The sequence below is a fragment of the Nomascus leucogenys genome, chromosome 6, assembly GCF_006542625.1.
Source record: "Nomascus leucogenys isolate Asia chromosome 6, Asia_NLE_v1, whole genome shotgun sequence".
Taxonomy (NCBI): Eukaryota; Metazoa; Chordata; class Mammalia; order Primates; family Hylobatidae; genus Nomascus; species Nomascus leucogenys.
This window is the reverse complement of record NC_044386.1, coordinates 57,876,553-57,899,121: the sequence shown is the minus strand read 5'-3', so window position 1 is coordinate 57,899,121 and position 22,569 is coordinate 57,876,553. Positions and strand designations below refer to the sequence as shown.

At 40.1% G+C, this 22,569-nt stretch overlaps 1 protein-coding gene across 3 annotated transcripts in view; it reads right to left on the bottom strand.

Annotated features, from left to right (window-relative positions):
- Positions 1-22,569, bottom strand: part of TP53BP1 (tumor protein p53 binding protein 1) — a 111,549-nt gene that overhangs the window by 64,009 nt on the left and 24,971 nt on the right. For all 3 annotated transcript variants that reach the window (XM_030814210.1, XM_030814209.1, XM_030814211.1), the window contains exons 5-11: positions 17,093-17,220; positions 16,056-16,214; positions 15,593-15,722; positions 7,639-7,805; positions 5,548-5,677; positions 4,659-4,753; positions 1,474-1,682 (exon numbers count right to left, since the gene is read on the bottom strand). In XM_030814210.1, the coding sequence (XP_030670070.1) occupies positions 1,474-1,682; positions 4,659-4,753; positions 5,548-5,677; positions 7,639-7,805; positions 15,593-15,722; positions 16,056-16,214; positions 17,093-17,220 (1,018 nt within the window). The remainder of the gene's footprint in view (positions 1-1,473; positions 1,683-4,658; positions 4,754-5,547; positions 5,678-7,638; positions 7,806-15,592; positions 15,723-16,055; positions 16,215-17,092; positions 17,221-22,569) is intronic.

The following is a 22,569-nucleotide window of genomic DNA, read 5'->3' as shown; positions in this document are numbered from 1 at the left end:
ATTAAGAAATTAGTTGGGCATGGTGCCACGTGCCTGTAGTTCCAGCTACTTGGGAGGCTGAGGTGGGAGGATCACTTGAGACTGGAAAGTCAAGGCTGCAGTGAGCCATGGTTGCACCACTGCACTCCAGCCTGGGCAACAGACCAAGATCCTGTCTCAAAAAAAAAAAAAAAAAGCTAAAGAAAATGATGTATGGTTTGAACATCCATTTCACCTCTAGGTAACCTTGTTTTAACCCTTTCACTGCCAGCAACAGCTACCCTTATATGCAGTATTTACCAAGTGCAAGGCACTAGTCTAGGCATTTTATATATATTAACTCAACCTTTCATAAACATCCTATGAAGTAGACAGTATCAATATCCCCACCATTTGACTGATGAGCACTCTAAGATTCAATTTCAATTGGTCACAAAGGTAGTAATCACAGAGCCAGGAGCGAGTCCAGGAAGTTCTGACTCTAGAGTCCTCATTTTTAATAACGTCACCAAATTCTAATGAACTGCATAAAATGAAATCCTTTAACAAGTTTTAAAACTCCAGAAAACAAATCAATTTCTTTCTTCCTACTGTCCCCTCCTCACTAAATTTACAGTTCATTACTATTCATTTTCAAATTTTACTTTTAAATACAAACTCTTGTTTTAACACCTGCAAACTGAAAGGGGTAAAATAAGTTCTCCCAATAAAACTACAATAATTCCCCCACTTAAGGTCTTAGAAGAATAGGTATTTAGATTGAATATATAATACAGTCATTTAGATTTAAGGATTTTCAACTCACTATGAAACCTGAATTTCATTTCTTTAAATATTTAAATTTAAAATTATACAAATTAATAGTTTTCCCTTGCTTTTACAAGAAAATACACATTGGAAAACTAAAAACCATCTTGATACCCTAAGTATAGGAACGATCCTGTACTGAGATCACATCTACTTAGAGAAATAATACACGACTTTTGAAAGGATAAGTGAAAACAATATAACACTGAGAATTATTATGACACAATGTTAACTGGAAAAAGAAAATTAAAGTTGTGCTATATAAACACCTTTTTTTAAAAAACATACGCATGTGGGGGCACATATCGTCAGGACCTTCTGAGGCTGTGTCATGGGCAAAAAAATTTATTAAAAAAAACCATAAGCATGTGGAAAGACAAAAATTACAGTAACAGTTGTGTTAAGGTAGAATAATGACTTATGTCCCTTTGCAATTTTGCAGTAACATTTTCAGAAAGTTTAAAGACATTGTAAAAAGTTTAAACATAAAAAAATCAAGATGTTAGGTGACTTTGGAACTGTTCTAAAACTGCTTTGTGATGACAGCTTCACAACTCTGTAAATTGACTAAAATATCACAAAATTGTACATTTAAAACATGTGAATTTTATGGTATGTAAATTATACGCCAATAATGCTGCTTTAAAAAAATATGTTAGGAGAAACAACTCTTTTTACAATACTCACATGAGAAAACTGAGGCTGGGATGGGATAGGAAGTGACCCAGGAGTGAAGACTGGTGTGCTCTGAGATATTGGTGTTGAGGCTTGTGGTGACACAGTGGACTCAGGCGGGAGACGGGGGTTTTCTAACTCCACTGGTTCATCACTTTGAAGTTTCTTCTGAAAAGGCTCTCCTCCTCCTTCAGATAACATTGACATGTCCATTGGCTTATCTGGTTTAAAACAGGAAAAACAAATTGAGAAATATCACTCATCAATATTACTCATGTTCCAAAACCACTAATAACAATTATATTACAGACATTTTCACTCTAAAAAAATAGTGATATAATTTTTCAGAAAAGCTGACGCAATAATAGTAGATTGGGTCCTAGCAATCTACCAATACTTCCTTTGGTTGGTGGAGCAGTCCGAGCTCCTATTTTTAGATATAGATCAAAACTGGATGTATCTGGGGCTACCCACCCATTCATAAGAAATGTTAAATTAACTTGGCTCCTTTCCTGATTTTATAGCACAGTTTTTCACATTTCCTGTAGAAAAGCCCAAACTACTGGTACCTAATTTAACCATCATATATTCTACCACAGGCCTTGAAAGACAGTGAACTTGTCACCACTTTAGGTAAATACAGTATCTATAATTCATATTTATGAACTCATATTTGCATTAACAATTGCTAAATGCAGAGAGATGGATGCCTGTACAAATACAGATGAAGAAAAAAAATCTATCAATGCCAATCAGCACTGATTTATCAAAGAACTAAGAAAGAGAAGACACTAATGCTGACACAAATTAGGAGGGAATACACACACACAAAACACAAATACTGCTTTCCCATAGTATACTACCCCCCTGTAGGCTATCAGGACCTTGCTTAGAGTCAGCCTAGCTAGCTAAGTATTTGATTCATCATTTTTATCCCCTATCTTACAACTTGACCCCAACCAGGCTTCCTCTAGACCACTCACAAACTACTAACAACATTTACCTTTTCCCCGTAATTCACATTCATGCTACCAGCTACCCAAACTGCAACCTCAATACCCAGCCTTGCTGCTTAGCTTAGTCTCAACCTTACCAGTCTACACCTAATTTGGGATCCAGTGCTACAGGCCTTTAATATACTACCATAGCTGTGCTAAGTATTTTTGTTGCACCTTTTGAACTTTCTTGCCATGACAAAGCACATTAAAAACCTACTGTTATAGGCACTACATATAAAAAAGTCTTTAGGTTAATAATCTAAGAGAAAAGCAAAAAAACAAATAAATACAAAAAGCACATATAGTTTCACAAACACTGATGTACATATTAAGCAAATGCATTAAATCTAAAATATAACTGACAAGGAAAAATACACTGTTAACATAAAAAAAGAAAACTGAGTCATATACACAACATGATGCCAATTATGTAAAAATAGTTTATGCATTGAAAACTGAAATATATCCAAATATACTAGTTGTAACTGTATCTGGAGTGTAGTATCACAGGTGATTTTTATTTTCATTAATTTCCTATACACTTAACAAACTTTCTACAATGAATATTGACTGTTTACAATCAGGGAGAAAGCATTTTTTTTTTTTGAGACAGGGTCTCGCTCTGTTGTCCAGGCTGGGATGCAGTGGTGCCACCTTGGCTCACTGCAACCTCCGCCTCCCAGGTTCAAGTGATTCTCCTGCCTCAGTCTCCTGAGTAGCTGGGATTACAGGCATCTGTCACCACACCCAGCTAATTTTTTATATTTTTAGTACAGACAGGGTTTCACCATGGTGGCCAGGCTGGTCTCGAACTCCTGACCTCAGGTGATCTGCCCACCTTGGCCTCCCAAAGTATTGGGATTACAGGCATGAGCCACCGTGCCCAGCCTGAGAAAGTATATTTAATATAATTATTTTTATATTTTTTCGATGTTCACACTACAGATAAAAGAGAAAAGAAACTGTTCTAAGAATTAACCAAACTTAACTTGTATTACTTGGGATTTTGTAGAATTAATTCACCTAATCATGTTATGCTTAGATTGATATTAGTCCATTTGGATACCTACAACTGATTTTAAGAGAAACAGCCAGAGACAAACTTTGTAGCAGAAGAAAGCCTAAGATCAAATTCTATTACTGATAAATTACATTTGAAAAACTGTTAAATGTCTATGTTTTACATTACTGAAGAGCAGAGAAAGGATATAATAGGAGGCATATACATGACAGATAAGGGCACAGGCTCTGGAGGCAGCTGCCTGAGTTCAAGCTCTGCTTCTACATCTCATTAGTTGCAAAATCTCTCTATGCCTCCATTTCCTCATCTGTAAAATGGGGATAAAAATAACACCTCCTTCTTAGGATGTTTGTGAGGATTCAATGAGAAAAACCACAGAAATGCCCTTAGAACAATGCCTTGCCTATACTAAGTGCTCAATAAATAAAACTATTATACCATTACTTGTATATGAAAGAGTGAAAAGATGAAAATCATAGAATTTATTAGAAAAAGCTTTGTAGAAATCGTAGGAATTTAGAAACATCTTGAATGGATAGGAGACTAGGTCAGAGCAAAAGAAGCTTAAATAATGAGATAAATTAGGTAAGTGAAAAGGAAAGCTTTCTTGTGAATAAAGTAATATAAAATCTCTAAGTCGTCAAAGGAGTAAATGAATGAAGTTAAAATTTTTACCACCTCTTAACCACTCTTATGCTAAAACTATTTTAATAATAGCAAAAATAACCTATAAGGACCACAAGAAACAATTGCTGGCTCCTTCCCACCAGAAATGTGTTCACATGTTGCTAGAAACAACTAGGCCATTATTAATAAGTCCAGTTCTTTCCCATACTAATTCATTTAAGTTCAACTTTAAAAACAAAAATTTTTCCTTCAGAGCCTTTTTAAAAATTGAGCCAACAATACAGAAATCTCAATAGAATTAGTGCTAGAAAAGCAAAGAATGGGGGATAGGGTTAGACCAAAAAAAAAAAGGAAGGAAGGAAAAGCAAAGAACTGAGGACAGCACTTTACAGTAGGTCACATCCCTAAAGGTTAGACAAACATGAGTCCTACTGAATTGTGTAGGTCACAAGCATTCTAAAGTACAAAGAAGCAGTACATTTTGCAAGGCAGAAGAAGTGTAGCTGCTCCTCTTCTAATCTGAGATCAACAGACAGATCAAGAGAGCTCACCTTGTCTCCCTTCTTGCTCTGTGGGACTGCTAGGAACGATAAAAGGAGTAGATCGGAAAGCATCAGGAGAAGGAGCAACAAGATCTGAGGAATTCCTTTATATAAAGAGAGAATCACAGGTTATTTTACCACAGCCACAGTTTTGCATTTCTGTATTTTTTTTTACTTTTTAACAGGAAAAAATATCTAAGGCATTCAGATACTTATCAGCACTTCTCCCAAACAGCAACCTGAGGCTGGTGGAAGAACCAAAAATACTTCAATAACTACTTCCCACACCAGATATTTCTGTTGTAAAATAAGAACTTTTTCAAAAAGAGAGTAAGGGCAAAGTGAATGATCAGACACAAGGACATCATGATTTAAAAGCAAAATGAGCAGTGCTAGGAAATAAATTCATTTGCAGATTTGAGACATAAAAAAAACTATTCCATTTTTTTGCCTAATAATAGTCAGACCAAGAACATTTTCATCAGAAAACTTAAACAAAAAAAACCAACAAGCGAACCTCTTTGCCCTAACATAGAGATAAAGAAATCCAACTACTGTCAACTTAACAACCTATTCTCCACCCTCTGCTATTAAATGAGAAGAATTGCAAGTAAAACAGAGGAACAGAATGCTTGTTTTGGATGTGTAACATTTTCTAAATAACTGCGCCTTTTCTTTCTTAGTGAAACCTTTGGGCTACTATTATAAAATTTTCAAATGGGAAAACAGATTTATCTGCCTTCAACAGTTCTTCATCCCCAAAGCTCTAATGCATAGGTTCTACCATTTGGTTTCAAAAAGAATTCTAGACTAGCAGGCAAGTTTAGCCTCTTTCAGCCTTAGTCTAAGACTCCCAGGCACATACTGCCTTGGCATAAGCTATTTTAAGCTTACTTACGTGGAAAGACTCTCCTGAACAAGGGACCTCTGACCAGAGAGCTGCAGGAGATGCAGAGTGGTGGCAGGGGTGGAAGCCAAAGAACACCCACCTTCCTCCCTTGAAGGAGTAGAGCAACCGTCAGAAGATACTGAAAAAAAGGAATTCCAGTTGCACTTACTTCTCAGATTGACACTACTGAGCTGCCAAAAGCCATTCAGTACTGCAAAGAGTAATATCCATATTTCCAACATATTTCCATATTTCCAAAAGGGCAGAAATTCCAAAAGGGCAGAAATTGTTTTCTAATTATAGTACAACGAACGGACTACCACAATAGCACAAATCTTGAGTGAACATTAACCAACCCCGCAATGGGCTTCTTGAATAAAGAGCTGATGAAGAGTTCCTTAGTCCTTTCTGTTATGATCTAAGCTTGGAGATTAAAAGCCAGAATCCTGGATGGGCCCAGTGGCTCACACCTGTAATCCCAGCACTTTGGGAGGCTGAGGCGGGCAGATCACCTGAGGTCAGGAGTTCAAGACTAGCTGGACCAACATGGTGAAACCTCATCTCTACTAAAAATACAAAAATTAGCTTAGCGTGATGGTGTGCGCCTGTAATCCCAGCTACTTGGGAGGCTAAGGCAGGAGAATCACTTGAACCTGGTAGGCAGAGGTTGCAGTGAGCTGAGATCACGCCACTGCACTCCAGCCTGGGCAACAGAGGGAGACTCCATCTCAAAAAATAAATAAATAAATAAATAAATAAATAAATAAATAAAATAAAAGCCAGAATCCTTATACTTCTGCTTAGCTGCTCTTCTTTCTTGTGATGCTTCTATTAAAAAACAGCAAATGAACCTTTTATTCCAACGTCTACCTTAAGTGAAGTCAAGCTCATGCCATGATACAGATGGGAGAAGTCAAAAAAATGCACATGACACCTGATGTTATAAATGCAGCAGTTTTCAAGATTTGGGCCTGCTCAAAGGACATACAAAAGACTAATGCAATAGTAAAAGGATTTATGAGCAGCCATTACTGTTTTATCCTATGAAGAGTCTCTTGTTGGTCCCTTCCCCTTAGCAATAGATGAAGTATCAACTATATTAATCCCAGTGTAAAAGAATTTCTTAAATAAAACCTTATAACTTTAGTAAGAGACCAACAAAGGTTCCTCAGTGACCCTCTGAATGTCTTGCACAGCAACCTGTATCACAGCATAGCAAAGGAATATAACCTTCTTCCCTTCCCTCCTTACAACCAACATAATATGTTTCGCTGGTAATTAACTCAAGCTTTCTAGCTCTCTGAGGCTGTGGAATGAAAGACTGGTGGAGGTTAAAGAGGTGTGAAACAAATTATATCCTTTTAAGTTTCATGTCCTTTCTGCTAGATTTTAAATTCCTATCTGTGTCAGATTAACTAATAAACAGATTAAGTTAGTAAACTGTTACCCAGATGAATATGAAAAACCTAAGCTTAATATCATATTGAAGATTTGAAGACATAGTAGCCATGTAACAGAAAATGGCAGCCAGGTGTGGTGGCTCACGCCTGTAATCCCAGCACTTTGGGAGGCCAAGGCGGGCGGATCACGAGGTCAGGAGAGCGAGACCATCATGGCTAACACAGTGAAACCCCATCTCTACTAAAAATACAAAAAATTAGCCAAGCGTGATGGCGTGTGCCTGTAGTCCCAGCTACTAGGGAGGCTGAGGCAGGAGAATGGCATGATCCCAGGAGGCGGAGCTTGCAGTGAGCCGAGATTGCACCACTGCACTCCAGCCTGGGTGACACAGTGAGACTCCATCTCAAAAAAAAAAAAAAGAAAAAGAAGAAAATGGCTAGTATCTATAATACTAAATTTACTGTATTAGCTATTCTTCACTATCTCATTTCCAAAAGAGAGAAAATTGTGTCAAAATATTAAATGGAAATTATTCCCAAAAAGCCCTTCTCACTAATTACTAGAAACACATTTTCCTTCCATATCACAAACAAGTCTGCAAACCTATAAAATGCTTTGTAACTTAACCAGTAGCCTCAGAACTAAAATAAAAGTTTAGATCTTTGGAGAAGAGCTGTAATGACAAATCACTCTTGGTACCTGTTTTATTGCTCTGGTCAAACAAGTCTTCCTGAGTTGACAAAACCTCAGGCTCTGGTGACTTCTGAATCTGCAGTCCACTTTCCATAAGTTCTTGTGCAGATAACTGTTCTTTTGCTTCCATAGCAGCAAGAGATGCTTTGGGGCTAAAAGGCATGTCCTCTGACCTAGGAAATTCGTATCACCAGGAGAAAAAGTTCCTAAGTTCAAATGCTTTTAACTAAAAAGCTTTTCCTGTTTTGTGTGTTTTCCTTTAACAATTTCAAAAATTCCAGTGGCTCTAATTTACATAATTATCTATTAAAAGGGAAATAAACTACTCTTTATAGTGATAAAAGTCCTCAGCCCATTTTAAAACCTGTCTCACTCTCTCACACAGCCCATACCTGTCTTCAACTCTGCTCAATACTGTGCTTCATGCTTTCTAAGATTTCTGATGAGTGACTTGGGGAATTTTTGTTACATATAATGTTATCTAGACCTGTATAAAGAATTCTGATCCAGACCCCAATGATGCCAGTAAGGAGAACAGTCCAAACTATGACATTCCATGGAAAGTATTTGATGTGAATTATCCTCTGTACTAGTGACACACACATCTTTTGCTGACCTTTTCCATTTGATGTACCCAAACCCCAAACCAATTCTCCTTCAGACAAATACTAACACGTGTAAGACATTCATCCCTGGCCCCTTTCCAGAGGCTTATGAGGTTCACCTGTTCTACCACTCCCCAGGGTAAACAGAACAGCATAACTAGGTGGAAGGCAGCATCTAAAAGAAAAGCCTAAAAAGTCACTGTTATGCTGAGTGTTTTACATTAGAAAGACAATTTCTCTTGATATTCAACTTTGCTTAGGACACTCCCCACTCTTTCCATTGAAGGAAATAACAAAACAATACTGAATGTTTATTTATCCCCTATCCCAAACTGGAAGCATCCCAGTTTTCTTCTGCCATATTCAAACTTCATCTGCTGGCCAGAGATAACGAAGCTTTGGTTATAAAAATCACTAGAGATGAAGCAGAGGCACATTCCCCAATTCCTACCAAGTTAAGAGCCTAAAGAACCTGAGAAAATCCCTACATCTATCGATACCATAAAATACCAGATGCAGGATACCTGAGAACCCAAAGCAATCTGGGTGCTCCTCAAGTATAGAAACAGTAGGCTTTCAAATATAATATTCATGTTACTCTTCATAACACCAGAGAGGCTAAGAAGACCTCCCACAGACAAGCAGTGTCTCTGTAGACAAAGATCACAAAGGAGGAGGGGCAACCAAAGATTACAGAGTCATGCTTAGAGCAGCCTTAAAACATCATTGTAGGCTAGGCAGAGTGGCTCACGCCTCTAATCCCAGCACTTTGGGAAGCTGAGGCAGGAGGATTACTTGAGCCCAGGAGTTCGAGACCAGCTTGAGCAACATAGCGAGACTCCATTTCTACAACAAAAAATTTTTTTTAATCAACAAAAAAAGGTCTTTGTAGAATGCCTAAAGATTAAGATTAGTAGTCAAGTATGGCCCAAGTACTTGGGAGGCTGGAGCAGAGAATCAATTACATGAGCCCAGGGCAACATAGTGAGACTTTGTTTCAAACAGACAGACAAAAAACGATTCTTGGGACTTCATAAATAATGTTTTTTATTATTATTATTATTATACTTTAGGTTTTAGGGTACATGTGCACAATGTGCAGGTTTGTAACATATGTATCCATGTGCCATGTTGTTTTGCTGCACCCATTAACCTGTCATTTAGCATTAGGTATATCTCCTAATGCTGTCCCTCCCCCCTCCCCCCACCCCACAACAGTCCCCGGAGTGTGATGTTCCCCTTCCTGTGTCCATGAGTTCTCATCGTTCAATTCTCACCTATGACTCAGAACATGCGGTGTTTGGTTTTTTGTCCTTGCGATAGTTTACTGAGAATGATGTTTTCCAGTTTCATCCATGTCCCTACAAAGGACACGAACTCATCATTTTTTATGGCTGCATAGTATTCCATGGTGTATATGTGCCACATTTTCTTAATCCAGTCTATCGTTGTTGGACATTTGGGTTGGTTCCAACTCTTTGCTATTCTGAATAGTGCCGCAATAAACATACGTGTGCATGTGTCTTTATAGCAGCATGATTTATAGTCCTTTGGGTATGTACCCAGTAATAGGATGGCTGGGTCAAATGGTATTTCTAGTTCTAGATCCCTGAGGAATCGCCACACTGACTTCCACAATGGTTGAACTAGTTTACAGTCCCACCAACAGTGTAAAAGTGTTTCTATTTCTCCACATCCTCTCCAGCACCTGTTGTTTCCTGACTTTTTAATGATGGCCATTCTAACTGGTGTGAGATGGTATCTCACTGTGGTTTTGATTTGCATTTCTCTGATGGCCAGTGACGATGAGCATTTTTCCATGTGTTTTTTAGCTGCATAAATGTCTTCTTTTGAGAAGTGTCTGTTCATGTCCTTTGCCCACTTTTTGATGGGGTTGTTTTTTTCTTGTAAATTTGTTTGAGTTCTTTGTAGATTCTGGATATTAGCCCTTTGTCAGATAAGTAGGTTGCAAAAATATTCTCCCATTCTGTAGGTTGCCTGTTCACTCTGATGGTAGTTTCTTTTGCTGTGCAGAAGCTCTTTAATTAGATCCCATTTGTCAATTTTGGCTTTTGTTGCCATTGCTTTTGGTGTTTTAGACATGAAGTCCTTGCCCACGCCTATGTCCTGAATGGTATTGCCTAGGTTTTCTTGTAGGATTTTAATGGTTTTAGGTCTAACATGTAAGTCTTTAATCCATCTTGAATTAATTTTTGTATAAGGTGTAAGGAAGGGATCCAGTTTCAGCTTTCTACATATGGCTAGCCAGTTTTCCCAGCACCATTTATTAAATAGGGAATCCTTTCCCCATTTCTTGTTTTTGTCAGGTTTGTCAAAGATCAGATAGTTGTAGATATGCGGCATCATTTCTGAGGGCTCTATTCTGTTCCATTGATCTATGTCTCTGTTGTGGTACCAGTACCATGCTGTTTTGGTTACTGTAGCCTTGTAGTATAGTTTGAAGTCAGGTAGTGTGATGTCTCCAGCTTTGTTCTTTTGGCTTAGGATTGACTTGGCGATGCGGGCTCTTTTTTGGTTCCATATGAACTTTAAAGTAGTTTTTTCCAATTCTGTGAAGAAAGTCATTGGTAGCTTGATGGGGATGGCATTGAATCTATAAATTACCTTGGGCAGTATGGCCATTTTCACAATGTTGATTCTTCCAACCCATGAGCGTGGAATGTTCTTCCGTTTGTTTGTATCCTCTTTTATTTCATTGAGCAGTGGTTTGTAGTTCTCCTTGAAGAGGTCCTTCACATCCTTTGTAAGTTGGATTCCTAAGTATTTTATTCTCTTTGAAGCAATTGTGAATGGGAGTTAACTCATGATTTGGCTCTCTGTTTGTCTGTGATTGGTGTACAAGAATGCTGGTGATTTTTGCACATTGATTTTGTATCCTGAGACTTTGCTGAACTTGCTAATCAGCTTAAGGAAATTTTGGGCTGAGACGATGGGGTTTTCTAGATATACAATCATGTCATCTGCAAACAGGGACAATTTGACTTCCTCTTTTCCTAATTGAATACCCTTTATTTCCTTCTCCTGCTTGATTGCCCTGGCCAGAACTTCCAGCACTATGTTGAATAGGAGTGGTGAGAGAGGGCATCCCTGTCTTGTGCCAGTTTTCAAAGGGAATGCTTCCAGTTTTTGCCCATTCAGTATGATATTGGCTGTGGGTTTGTCATAGATAGCTCTTATTATTTTGAGATATGTCCCATCAATACCTAATTTACTGAGAGTTTTTAGCATGAAGGGTTGCTGAATTTTGTCAAAGGCCTTTTCTGCCATCTATTGAGATAATCATGTGGCTTTTGTCTTTGGTTCTGTTTATATGCTGGATTACATTTATTGATTTGCGTATGTTGAACCAGCCTTGCATCCCAGGGATGAAGCCCACTTGATCATGGTGTATAAGCTTTTTGATGTGCTGCTGGATTCGGTTTGCCAGTATTTTATTGAGGATTTTTGCATCAATGTTCATCAAGGATATTGGTCTGAAATTCTCTTTTTTGGTTATGTCTCTGCAGGCTTTGGTATCAGGACGATGCTGGCCTCATAAAATGTGTTAGAGAGGATTCTCTCTTTTTCTATCAATTGGAATAGTTTCAGAAGGAATGGTACCAGTTCCTCCTTCTACCTCTGGTAGAATTCGGCTGTGAATCCATCAGGTCCTGGACTCTTTTTGGTTGGTAAGCTATTGATTATTGCCATAATTTCAGAGCCTGTTATTGGTCTATTCAGAGATTCAACTTCTTCCTGGTTTAGTCTTGGGAGGGTGTATTTGTCGAGGAATTTATCCATTTCTTCTAGATTTTCTAGTTTATTTGCATAGAGGTGTTTGTAGTATTCTCTGATGGTAGATTGTATTTCTGTGGGATCGGTGGTGATATCCCCTTTTTCATTTTTTATTGCATCTATTTGATTCTTCTCTTTTTTCTTCTTTATTAGTCTTGCTAGCGGTCTATCAATTTTGTTGATCTTTTCAAAAAACCAGCTCCTGGATTCATTAATTTTTTGAAGGGTTTTTTGTGTCTCTATTTCTTTCAGTTCTGCTCTGATTTTAGTTGTTTCTAGCCTTCTACTAGGTTTTGAATGTGTTTGCTCTTGCTTTTCTAGTTCTTTTAATTGTGATGTTAGGGTGTCAATTTTGGAGCTTTCCTGCTTTCTCTTGTGGGCATTTAGTGCTATAAATTTCCCTCTACATACTGCTTTGAATGTGTCCCAGAGATTCTGGTATGTTGTGTCTTTGTTCTCATTGGTTTCAAAGAACATCTTTATTTCTGCCTTCATTTCATTATGTACCCAATAGTCATTCAGGAGCAGGTTGTTCGGTTTCCATGTAGTTGAGCGGTTTTGAGTGAGTTTCTTAATCCTGAGTTCTAGTTTGATTGCACTGTAGTCTGAGAGACAGTTTGTTATAATTTCTGTTCATTTACATTTGCTGAGGAGAGCTTTACTTCCAACTATGTGTTCAATTTTGGAATAGGTGTGGTGTGGTGCCGAAAAAAAATGTATATTCTGTTGATTTGGGGTGGAGAGTTCTGTAGATGTCTATTAGGTCCACTTTGTGCAGAGCTGAGTTCAATTCCTGGATATCCTTGTTAACTTTCTGTCTCACTGATCTGTCTAATGTTGACAGTGGGGTGTTAAAATCTCCCATTATTATTGTGTGGGAGTTTAGGTCCCTTTGTAGGTCACTCAGGACTTGCTTCATGAATCTGGGTGCTCCTGTGTTGGGTGCATATATATTTAGGATAGTTAGCTCTTCTTGTTGAATTGATCCCTTTACCATTATGTAATGGCCTTCTTTGTCTCTTTTGAACTTTGTCGGTTTAAAGTCTATTTTATCAGAGACTAGGATTGCAACCCCTGCCTTTTTTTGTTTTCCATTTGCTTGATAGATCTTCCTCCATCCCTTTATTTTGAGTCTATGTGTGTCTCTGCACGTGAGATGGGTTTCCTGAATACAGCACACTGATGGGTCTTTACTCCTTATCCAGTTTGCCAGTCTGTGTCTTTTAATTGGAGCATTTAGCCCATTTACATTTAAAGTTAATATTGTTATGTGTGAATTTGATCCTGTCATTATGATGTTAGTTGGCTATTTTGCTCGTTTGTTGATGCAGTTTCTTCCTAGTTTCGATGGTCTTTATGATTTGGCATGTTTTTGCAGGGGCTGGTACCGGTTGTTCCTTTCCATGTTTAGTGCTTCCTTCAGGAGCTCTTTTAGGGCAGGCCTGGTGGTGACAAAATCACTCAGCATTTGCTTGTCTGTAAAGTATTTTATTTCTCCTTCACTTATGAAGCTTAGTTTGGCTGGATATGAAATTCTGGATTGAAAATTCTTTTCTTTAAGAATGTTGAATATTGGCCCCCACTCTCTTCTGGCTTGTAGCGTTTCTGCCGAGAGATCAGCTGTTAGTCTGATGGGCTTCCCTTTGTGGGTAACCCGACCTTTCTCTCTGGCTGCCCTTAACATTTTTTCCTTCATTTCAACTTTGGTGAATCTGACAATTATGTGTCTTGGAGTTGCTCTTCTCGAGGAGTATCTTTGTGGCGTTCTCTGTATTTCCTAAATCTGAATGTTGGCCTGCCTTGCTAGATTGGGGAAGTTCTCCTGGATAATATCTTGCAGAGTGTTTTCCAACTTGGTTCCATTCTCCCCGTCATTTTCAGGTACACCAATCAGACGTAGGTTTGGTCGTTTCACATAGTCCCAAATTTCTTGGAGGCTTTGTTCGTTTCTTTTTATTCTTTTTTCTCTAAACTTCCCTTCTCACTTCATTTCATTCATTTCATCTTCCATCACTGATACCCTTTCTTCCAGTTGATCGCATCGGCTACCGAGGCTTCTGCAAGCTTCGCGTAGTTCTCGATACTTCGCTTTCAGCTCCATCAGCTCCTTTAAGCCCTTCTCTCCATTGGTTATTCTAGTTATCCATTCGTCTAATTTTTTTTCAAAGTTTTTAACTTCTTTGCTATTGTTTTGAATTTCCTCCCGTAGCTCGGAGTACTTTGATCGTCTGAAGCCTTGTTCTCTCAACTCGTCAAAGTCATCCTCCATCCAGCTTTGTTCTGTTGCTGGTGAGGAACTGCGTTCCTTTGGAGGAGGAGAGGTGCTCTGCTTTTTAGAGTTTCCAGTTTTTCTGCTCTGTGTTTTCCCCATCTTTGTGGTTTTATCTACTTTTGGTCTTTGATGATGGTGATGTACAGATGGGTTTTTGGTGTGGATGTCCTTTCTGTTTGTTAGTTTTCCTTCTACCAGACAGGATCCTCAGCTGCAGGTCTGTTGGAGTTTTCCAGAGGTCCACTCCAGACCCTGTTTGGCTGGGTGTCAGCAGCGGTGGCTGCAGAACAGCGGATTTTCGTGAGACCACAAATTCAGCTGTCTGATAGTTCCTCTGGAAGTTTTGTCTCAGAGGAGTACCCGGCCGAGTGAGGTGTCAGTCTGTCCCTACTGGGGGATGCCTCCCAGTTAGGCTGCTCGGGGGTGAGCGACCCACTTTAGGAGGCAGTCTGTCTGTTCTCAGATCTCCAGCTGCATGCTGGGAGAACCACTACTCTCTTCAAAGCTGTCAGTCAGACAAGGACATTTAAGTCTGCAGAGGTTCCTGCTGAATTTTTGTTTGTCTGTGCCCTGCCCCCAGAGGTGGAGCCTACAGAGGCAGGCAGGCCTCCTTGAGCTGTGGTGGGCTAAACCCAGTTCGAGCTTCCTGGCTGCTTTGTTTACCTAAGCAAGCCTGGGCAATGGCTGGCGCCCCTCCCCCAGCCTGGCTGCCGCCTTGCAGCTTGATCTCAGACTGCTGTGCTAGCAATCAGCGAGACTCCGTGGGCATAGGACCCTCTGAGCCAGGTGCGGGACACAATCTCCTGGTGTGCCGTTTTCCAGGCCCGTTGGAAAAGCGCAGTATTAGGGTGAGACTGACCCGATTTTCCAGGTGCCATCTGTTACCCCTTTCTTTGACTAGGAAAGGGAACTCCCTGACCCCTTGCGCTTCCCGAGTGAGGCAATGCCTCGCCCTGCTTCAGCTCACGCACAGTGCACTGCACCGACTGTCCTGCACCCACTGTTTGGCACTCCCTAGTGAGATGAACCCGGTACCTCAAATGGAAATGCAGAAATCACCCATCTTCTGTGTCATTCAGGCTGGGAGCTGTAGACCAGAGCTGTTCCTATTCGGCCATCTTGGCTCCACCCCAATAATCAATGTTTCTAATGGACCACAAGTATGCCCAGTACAAGGGGAAAATAATTTAAAAATCAACGATTTCTAAAAATGTTTTCATCTGGTAAAATGAAATTAGTATAACCCTAAAGCAAAACCTGTAAATCCTTTTTAGAAAGTTCGGCTTACCTTGCAGGTGGTGGATTTTGCTCTTTTACAACATGTACATCCTTACTGGGCTGTGCTGTCACAGGGATGTCCTTGCTGGACTGTTCTGCTATGGGGATATCTTCATTGGACTGTTCTTCATGCTTAATTCCTGAGAGTTTTATAAAATGACAGGAAGGAGATAATTTTTCAAAATACTAGATACAGTCCCAGATGTTTCTTAAAAAGCAAAGATTTTAACAAAAGTCCAATTTACAAATATATACAGCCATCAGTCTATAAAGGAAAGTCACCAATAACTTCAAGAAAACCTCGGCCCACAAACCAACAATTGACAAGTATTTACCAGAAAACTCTTCAACCTTACTAAATTACTTAGATTATATTAATCTGGATAGCTACAAAACTTATCAAGGAAAAAATAACTACCTCTAGTATGGGAGAAAACACAACAACTCCAAATGCCAGAAAACATGTTTCATACCAGTATTAGCATCCACATCAGATAGCCTGGTATAACCAGAGTTGGTAGTTACTGATTGTAGCTGCTCTTTGTCCACTTCATATGGCACAGTATTTTCCTCAACATCCTGGCTCTGGGAGAGTTCCAGAACCCCAAAGCCCAACTGTGACGAGGCAGTATCTAGGAACAAAATGCCAAGAAATTAGGTATCATCCCACAACATTATGCAATGTACAAGCTGCTGTCCTCAGCAAAGGACGGTCCCATTAAGTCCTTCACATCAAAGTCCTGTGCACCCCCCAAATTTTTCAAAAATAAAAAATAAATGTGGCCGAGCATGGTGGCTCACACCTGTAATCCCGGCATTTGGGAGGCCAAGGTGGGTGAATCACTTGAGGTCAGGGGGTCAAGACCAGCCTGGCCAACATGGTGAAACCCCATCTCTACTAAAAATACAAAAATTAGCCAGGTGTGGTGGCGCACACCTGTAATTGTGGTTACTTGGGAGGCTGAAGCACAAGAATGGCTTGAACCCAGGAGGTGGAGCTTTCAGTGAGCCAAGATCACGCCACTGCACTGTAACCTGGGCAACAGAGCAAGACTCCGTCTCAAAAAAATAAATAAAAAATAAAAAAAAAATAAGTGCATTAAAGATGAAGCGGGAAAATGTGTAATAAAGTAACAATACTTCATACTATAAAATCTTATAAGTAGACTACGTCTGCTTTCTAAAGGTACATCATAAACTACACCCACAGTCACAGCAATTCAGATTGTACTTCCACTCCACAAAGTACACATTCCAAAAATATTTGAAAAACAAATGAATACAACAGGAAGAAAACTCAATATGCAGAAAGGGGGCTAACCAATGAACTACAAATTCCTGAACACCAAATCAGGTGGAACATTTTAAATTACTAGCAAATTTATTAATGACTCTCAATTTAATTATGAGAAATCTGCAACCTAATAAAAGAGAAGAAATTTAGACATCTGCACAATCATGTCAAAGGAAGTTAGAACAGTCTATTATTCTGAAAAAGGCACAAGGCTACCTTCAGCACCAAGGTAATGTGTAGTATTGCCCGAAGTATCTTCTTCCTTCTCTTTCTCCTTCTGTTCCAACTCTTCTCCCTTCTCTTCCTCCACAGCAGGAGCAGATTCCACTGACATTCCCAGAACACTACACAGCAGAAGGATATAATCATGTGTTCCCAGATAGTTTGGGACATTTTAATCAAAGCACTCTGACCCCCGACACATACCAACCATCTCTTAGCCAAACTTGAAAAAGTAAAATACCTCACCTTTATAGTGCTTCTTTCTACAAAAAGCACCTCAAAGATTAACAATTCAACATCCTATACAGAATTAAGTAAAGAAAAAATAAGGCACCAACATACTCGAATTTTATATTTTTGAGAAGAGGTAGAAAAATCTTGCATTCAGAAGAATTACTGACAAGTGACAAGCGAAGATATGCATTGCATGAGCAGAGAAAGGGCTCAAAAAACTTTTTAAAAGTTCACAGAAGTATTTTAGTAAAAAACTTAAAATACATATATAGAATCACAGAGTCCAAACAAAATTCAGGTAAAGAGCTTATATATGTATATAAATACATACACACACACACACTTTTTATTTTTTACTTATTTTTTTAAGACACAGAGTCTGGGCCGGGCACGGTGGCTCACACCTGTAATCCCAGCACTTTGGGAGGCAGAGGCAGGCAGATCACGAGGTCAAGAGATCGAGACCATGCTGGCTAACATGGTGAAGCCCCGTCTCTACTAAAAATACAAAAATTAGCTGGGTGTGGTGGCACGCACCTGTAGTCCCATCTACTCAGGAGGCTGAGACAGGAAAATTGCTTGAACCCAGGAGGCGAAGGTTGCAGTGAGTCGAGATTGCACCACTGCACTCCAGCCTGGTGACAGAGCGAGACTCTGTCTCAAAAAAAAAAAAAAGAGAGACAGAGTCTGACTCCCAGGCTAAAGTGCAGTGGCACGATCACAGCTTACTGCAGCCTTGAACTACTGGGCACAAGCAAACTCTACATATTTTTAAAATAAGTTAACACCGACCAGGCACGGTGGCTCACGCCTGTAATCCCAACACTTTGAGAGGCCAAGGAGGGAGGATCACGAGATCAGGAGATCAAGACCATCCTGGCTAACATGGTGAAACCCCGTCTCTACTAAAAATACAAAAAAATTAGCCGGGCTTGGTGGTGGGCGCCTGTAGTCCCAGCTACTCAGGAGGCTGAGGCAGGAGAATGGCGTGAACCCGGGAGGCAGAGCTTGCAGTGAGCCCAGATCGCGCCACTGCACTCCAGCCTGGGCGACAGAGCAAAACTCCACCTCAAAAAAAAAAAAACAAAAAAAAAAACGAAACAACCTATAAGTTCAGCATTAAGGAAATGATTAAATAATTTCATAATCTATTAATAAAATATTATATCACCATTAAAAATGTTTGAAACAAGGCCAGGCGCAGTGGCTTATCCCTGTAATCCCAGCACTTCGGGAGGCCGAAGTGGGTGGATCATTTAAGGTTAGGAGTTCAAAACCAGCATGGCCAACATGGTGCAACCCCGTCTCTACTAAAAATACGAAAATTAGGCTGGGCACGGTGGCTCACATCTGTAATCCCAGCACTTTGGGAGGCCAAAGCAGGCGGATCACGAGGTCAGAAGATTGAGACCATCCTGGCTAACAAGGTGAAACCCTGTCTCTACTAAAAATACAAAAAATTAGCCAGGCGTGGTGGCACGCACCTGTAGTCCCAGCTACTGGGGAGGCTAAGGCAGGAGAATCGCTTGAACCCGGGAATCGGAGGTTGCAGTGAGCCAAGATCACGCTACTGCACTCCAGCCTGGGAGACAGGGCGAGACTCTGTCTCAAAAAAAAAAAAAAAAAAAATTAACCAGTGTGGTGGCATGTGCCTGTAGTCCCAGCCACTTGGGAGGCTGAAGCAGGAGAATCGCTTGAACACAGGAGGTGGAGGTTGCAGTAAGCCGAGACTGCCCTACTGCACTCCAGCCTGGGCAACAGAAAAAGAGTCTGTCTCCAAAAGAAGAAAAGCGTGAAACAAACAAATACAAAATGTGAACCTGAATTGGATCTTAGATCCAATCAACCAACTAATCAATAAAACAAGATAAAAGACATCTTTGAGACAACTGGGAAAATCTGAACTGTAATGGAATTATTACTTTCTTAAGTGTGATAATGGTACTATGATTATATAGAATAATGTACTTATTCTTAGGGGATGAATACTGAAGTATTTAAGGGGACATCATATGAAGGAGAAATCTGATGTCTGCAACATAGTTTTAAACAATTCATCCCCCCAAAAAAGTACAACACACACACACACACACAGAACAACTGTATATTCTTTCATTTCTTCTGTGGGCTTAAACTTTTAAAATAAACTTGGGGAATATGTTAAGTTTTAATTGTCATGGGAAAAATTTTCATGTTTTTAAGCAAAACATCAGCAAACATACACTTTTACTTTCCACATGATGTTAACCATATAAATCAAATGAACAAAAAAAGAGAGAAAAGATGCCAAAATGTTTACAGCAATTAGCCTCCAGGTGGCAGGATTACAGATGACATCTTTGCTTCCTTGCAACTTTCTACACAATTAGTATTTCATAAAAAGAGCGTTAAGCATAACTTTAATAAACATAAAAGAGGTGAAAATACAAATTTGCAAAGTTGGGAACCGTGACCCAAGCAAGTGAAAGAAGACTAAGTAAAGATTTTTACAAAAACAAAATAGAACATTATATAACTGGAAGGACCAGATAAATGACCCTGGGAAACAGAGGGAAAGAAAGTTCAAGAGCAAATATTGCAAATGGTAGAAAAGAAGCAATGAAGGACGACAGCACAAAACAACACACTTTGAGCTCTTCTTAGTTTCTTTTGGTGTTTTTACCTCATATCCCTGATCTCTAAATGCTGGTAGGCTCCGTGAGTCCTTGGACCTGTTTTCTAGCTACATTCACCCACTTAATGACCTCATCTAGACTCATGGTTTAGAATACTATCTGTCTGCTTATGAGTCTGCAATTTAAATCTCTGGCCTAGACTTTTCCCTCTGAGCTCCAGGCCTCCTTGTCCAATTACCTCTTCAACACATCCAACTGGTTGTTGAAAAGATAACGTTTCATATGTTTAAAACTGAACTTCCCCTCCTGCAGTCTTCTCTGTCTTAATTGTCATTCTATTAGTCCAGTTGCTCAAATTAAAAACTTGGAATCTGCCAGGCACGGTGGCATACACCTGTAGTCCCAGCTACTTGAAGCAAAACAAACCTGGAATAATTATTACTTCCTTCTTGTCTCTCACACTCCACATCTGATCTATCTTTGAATCCCCTTTTCAAATACTCAGAATCTCACCATTCTTCATCTGCTTCAATCACAGTCCAGCCACTATCACATTTTGCTAAATTATGTCAACAGCTTCCTGGTTGGTCTTCCTGCCTCTAGCCTTGTCCTGCTTTCAGTCTATTCTCAATCAAGCAGCCAGAGTGACTCTGCTAAAAATCTAAATCAGATCATGTCATTCCCCTGCTCAAAACCCTTAAATGTCTTCCTATCTCATTAAAAATAGGAGCCAAATTCCTCACAATGCCTTACATAATCTGGTTCCCTTCTGACTTCTCTGACCTCTTCTCTCACTTCTCTTAGTCACTCCACTACAGCCACACTAACCTCCTTGCTATTTCTGAAATATTCCAGGGACACTCATGCCTCAGGGTCTTTGCACTTGCCATTCTCCATGCATGGATTGCACTTATCCCAGATAACAGCAAATACACTAACTTTTTTTTTTTTTTTTTTTTTAAGATATGGTCTCACTCTGTCACCCAAGCTAGAGTGCAGTGAAGCAATCATGGCTCACTGCAGTCTCAACCTCCCAGGCTCAAGCGATCCTCCCACCTCAGCCTCCCATGTAGCTGGGATCACAGGCGCACACTACCGTGCCTGGCTTACTGTGTATTTTTTGTAGAGACAGGGTCTCACTATGTTGTCCAGGCTGCTCTCAAACTCCTGGGCTCAAGAGATCCTCCTGCCTTGGCCTCACTTAGATTTTTAATCAAATGTCCTATCAATGAAGCACTCCCTAGACACCCTATATAAACTTGTAACTTCTTTGTTGCTTCCTCTCCCCTTCCCTGCTATATTTATCTCTTCAGCCCTTATCAGCATCTAACGTACTACATATTTTACTTATCATATATTGCTATATCCTACACAACAATGTAAGCTACATTAAGGTCTAGGATTTTTATTTCTTCTGATCACTTTGTAACCCCAAAATCCAAGAACACCTTGCACACAGAAAATACTCAATAGAAGGCACTTTGGCCGGGCGCAGTGGTGCATGCCTGTAACCCCAGCACTTTGGGAGGCCGAGGCAGGCGGATCACGAGGTTAGGAGATCAAGACCATCCTGGCTAACATGGTGAAACCCCATCTCCACTAAAAATACAAAAAATTAGCTGGGCTTGGTGGGGGGCGCCTGTAGTCCCAGCTACTCGGGAGGCTGAGGCAGGAGACTGGCGTGAACCCAGGAGGCGGAGCTTGCAGTGAGCTGAGATCGTGCCACTGCACTCCAGCCTGGGCAACTGAGCGAGACTCTGTCTCAAAAAAAAAAAAAAAAAAAAAAAAGTACTTTGGGAGGCTGAGATGGTCAGATCACTTGAGGTCAGGAGTTCAAGACCAGCCTGGCCAACATGGTGAAACCCCATCTCTACTAAAAATACAAAAATTAGCCAGGCATGGTGGCACTTGCCTGTAATCCCAGCTACTCAGGAGACTGAGGGACAAGGATCACTTGAACCCAGGAGGTGGAGGTTGCAGTGAGCCAAGATGGTGCCACTGCACTCCAGCCTGGGCAACAAAGCAAGACTCCGTCTCAAAAAGTAAAAAAGAAAATACTCAAAAAACATTTGTAGAATGATTAGACGAATCAGAAAAAGCATGAAATAATTCAGATTACAGACAAAAAACAGTACTGAAAAACTTTTCTCCACTGTCTAAAGTTGATGGAAAGAGAAAACAAAGGTTTAAATATATTATTTAGAGGTGTAAACGGAGCCAGAAGAATTAAAATAATTATCATCAAAAATTGAGAGGGTGAAAACAAACAAAAAAAATTGGGAAGGCCGCTGCGGTGGCTCACGCCTGTAATCCCAGCACTTTGGGAGGCTGAGGGGGGTGGATCACCTGAGGTCAGGAGTTCAAGACCAGCCTGACGAACATGGAGAAACCCCATCTCTACTAAAAATACAAAATTAGCCGGGCATGGTGGTGCATGCCTGTAATCCCAGCTACTTGGGAGGCTGAGGCAGGAGAATCGCTTGAACCCGGGAGGCGGAGGTTGCCGTGAGCCAAGATCATGCCATTGTACTCCTGCCTGGGCAACAAGAGAGAAACTCGGTCTCAAAACAAAATAAACAAACAAACAAAAATTGGGAGGGTGTTGCTGAGTTATCCCATCTT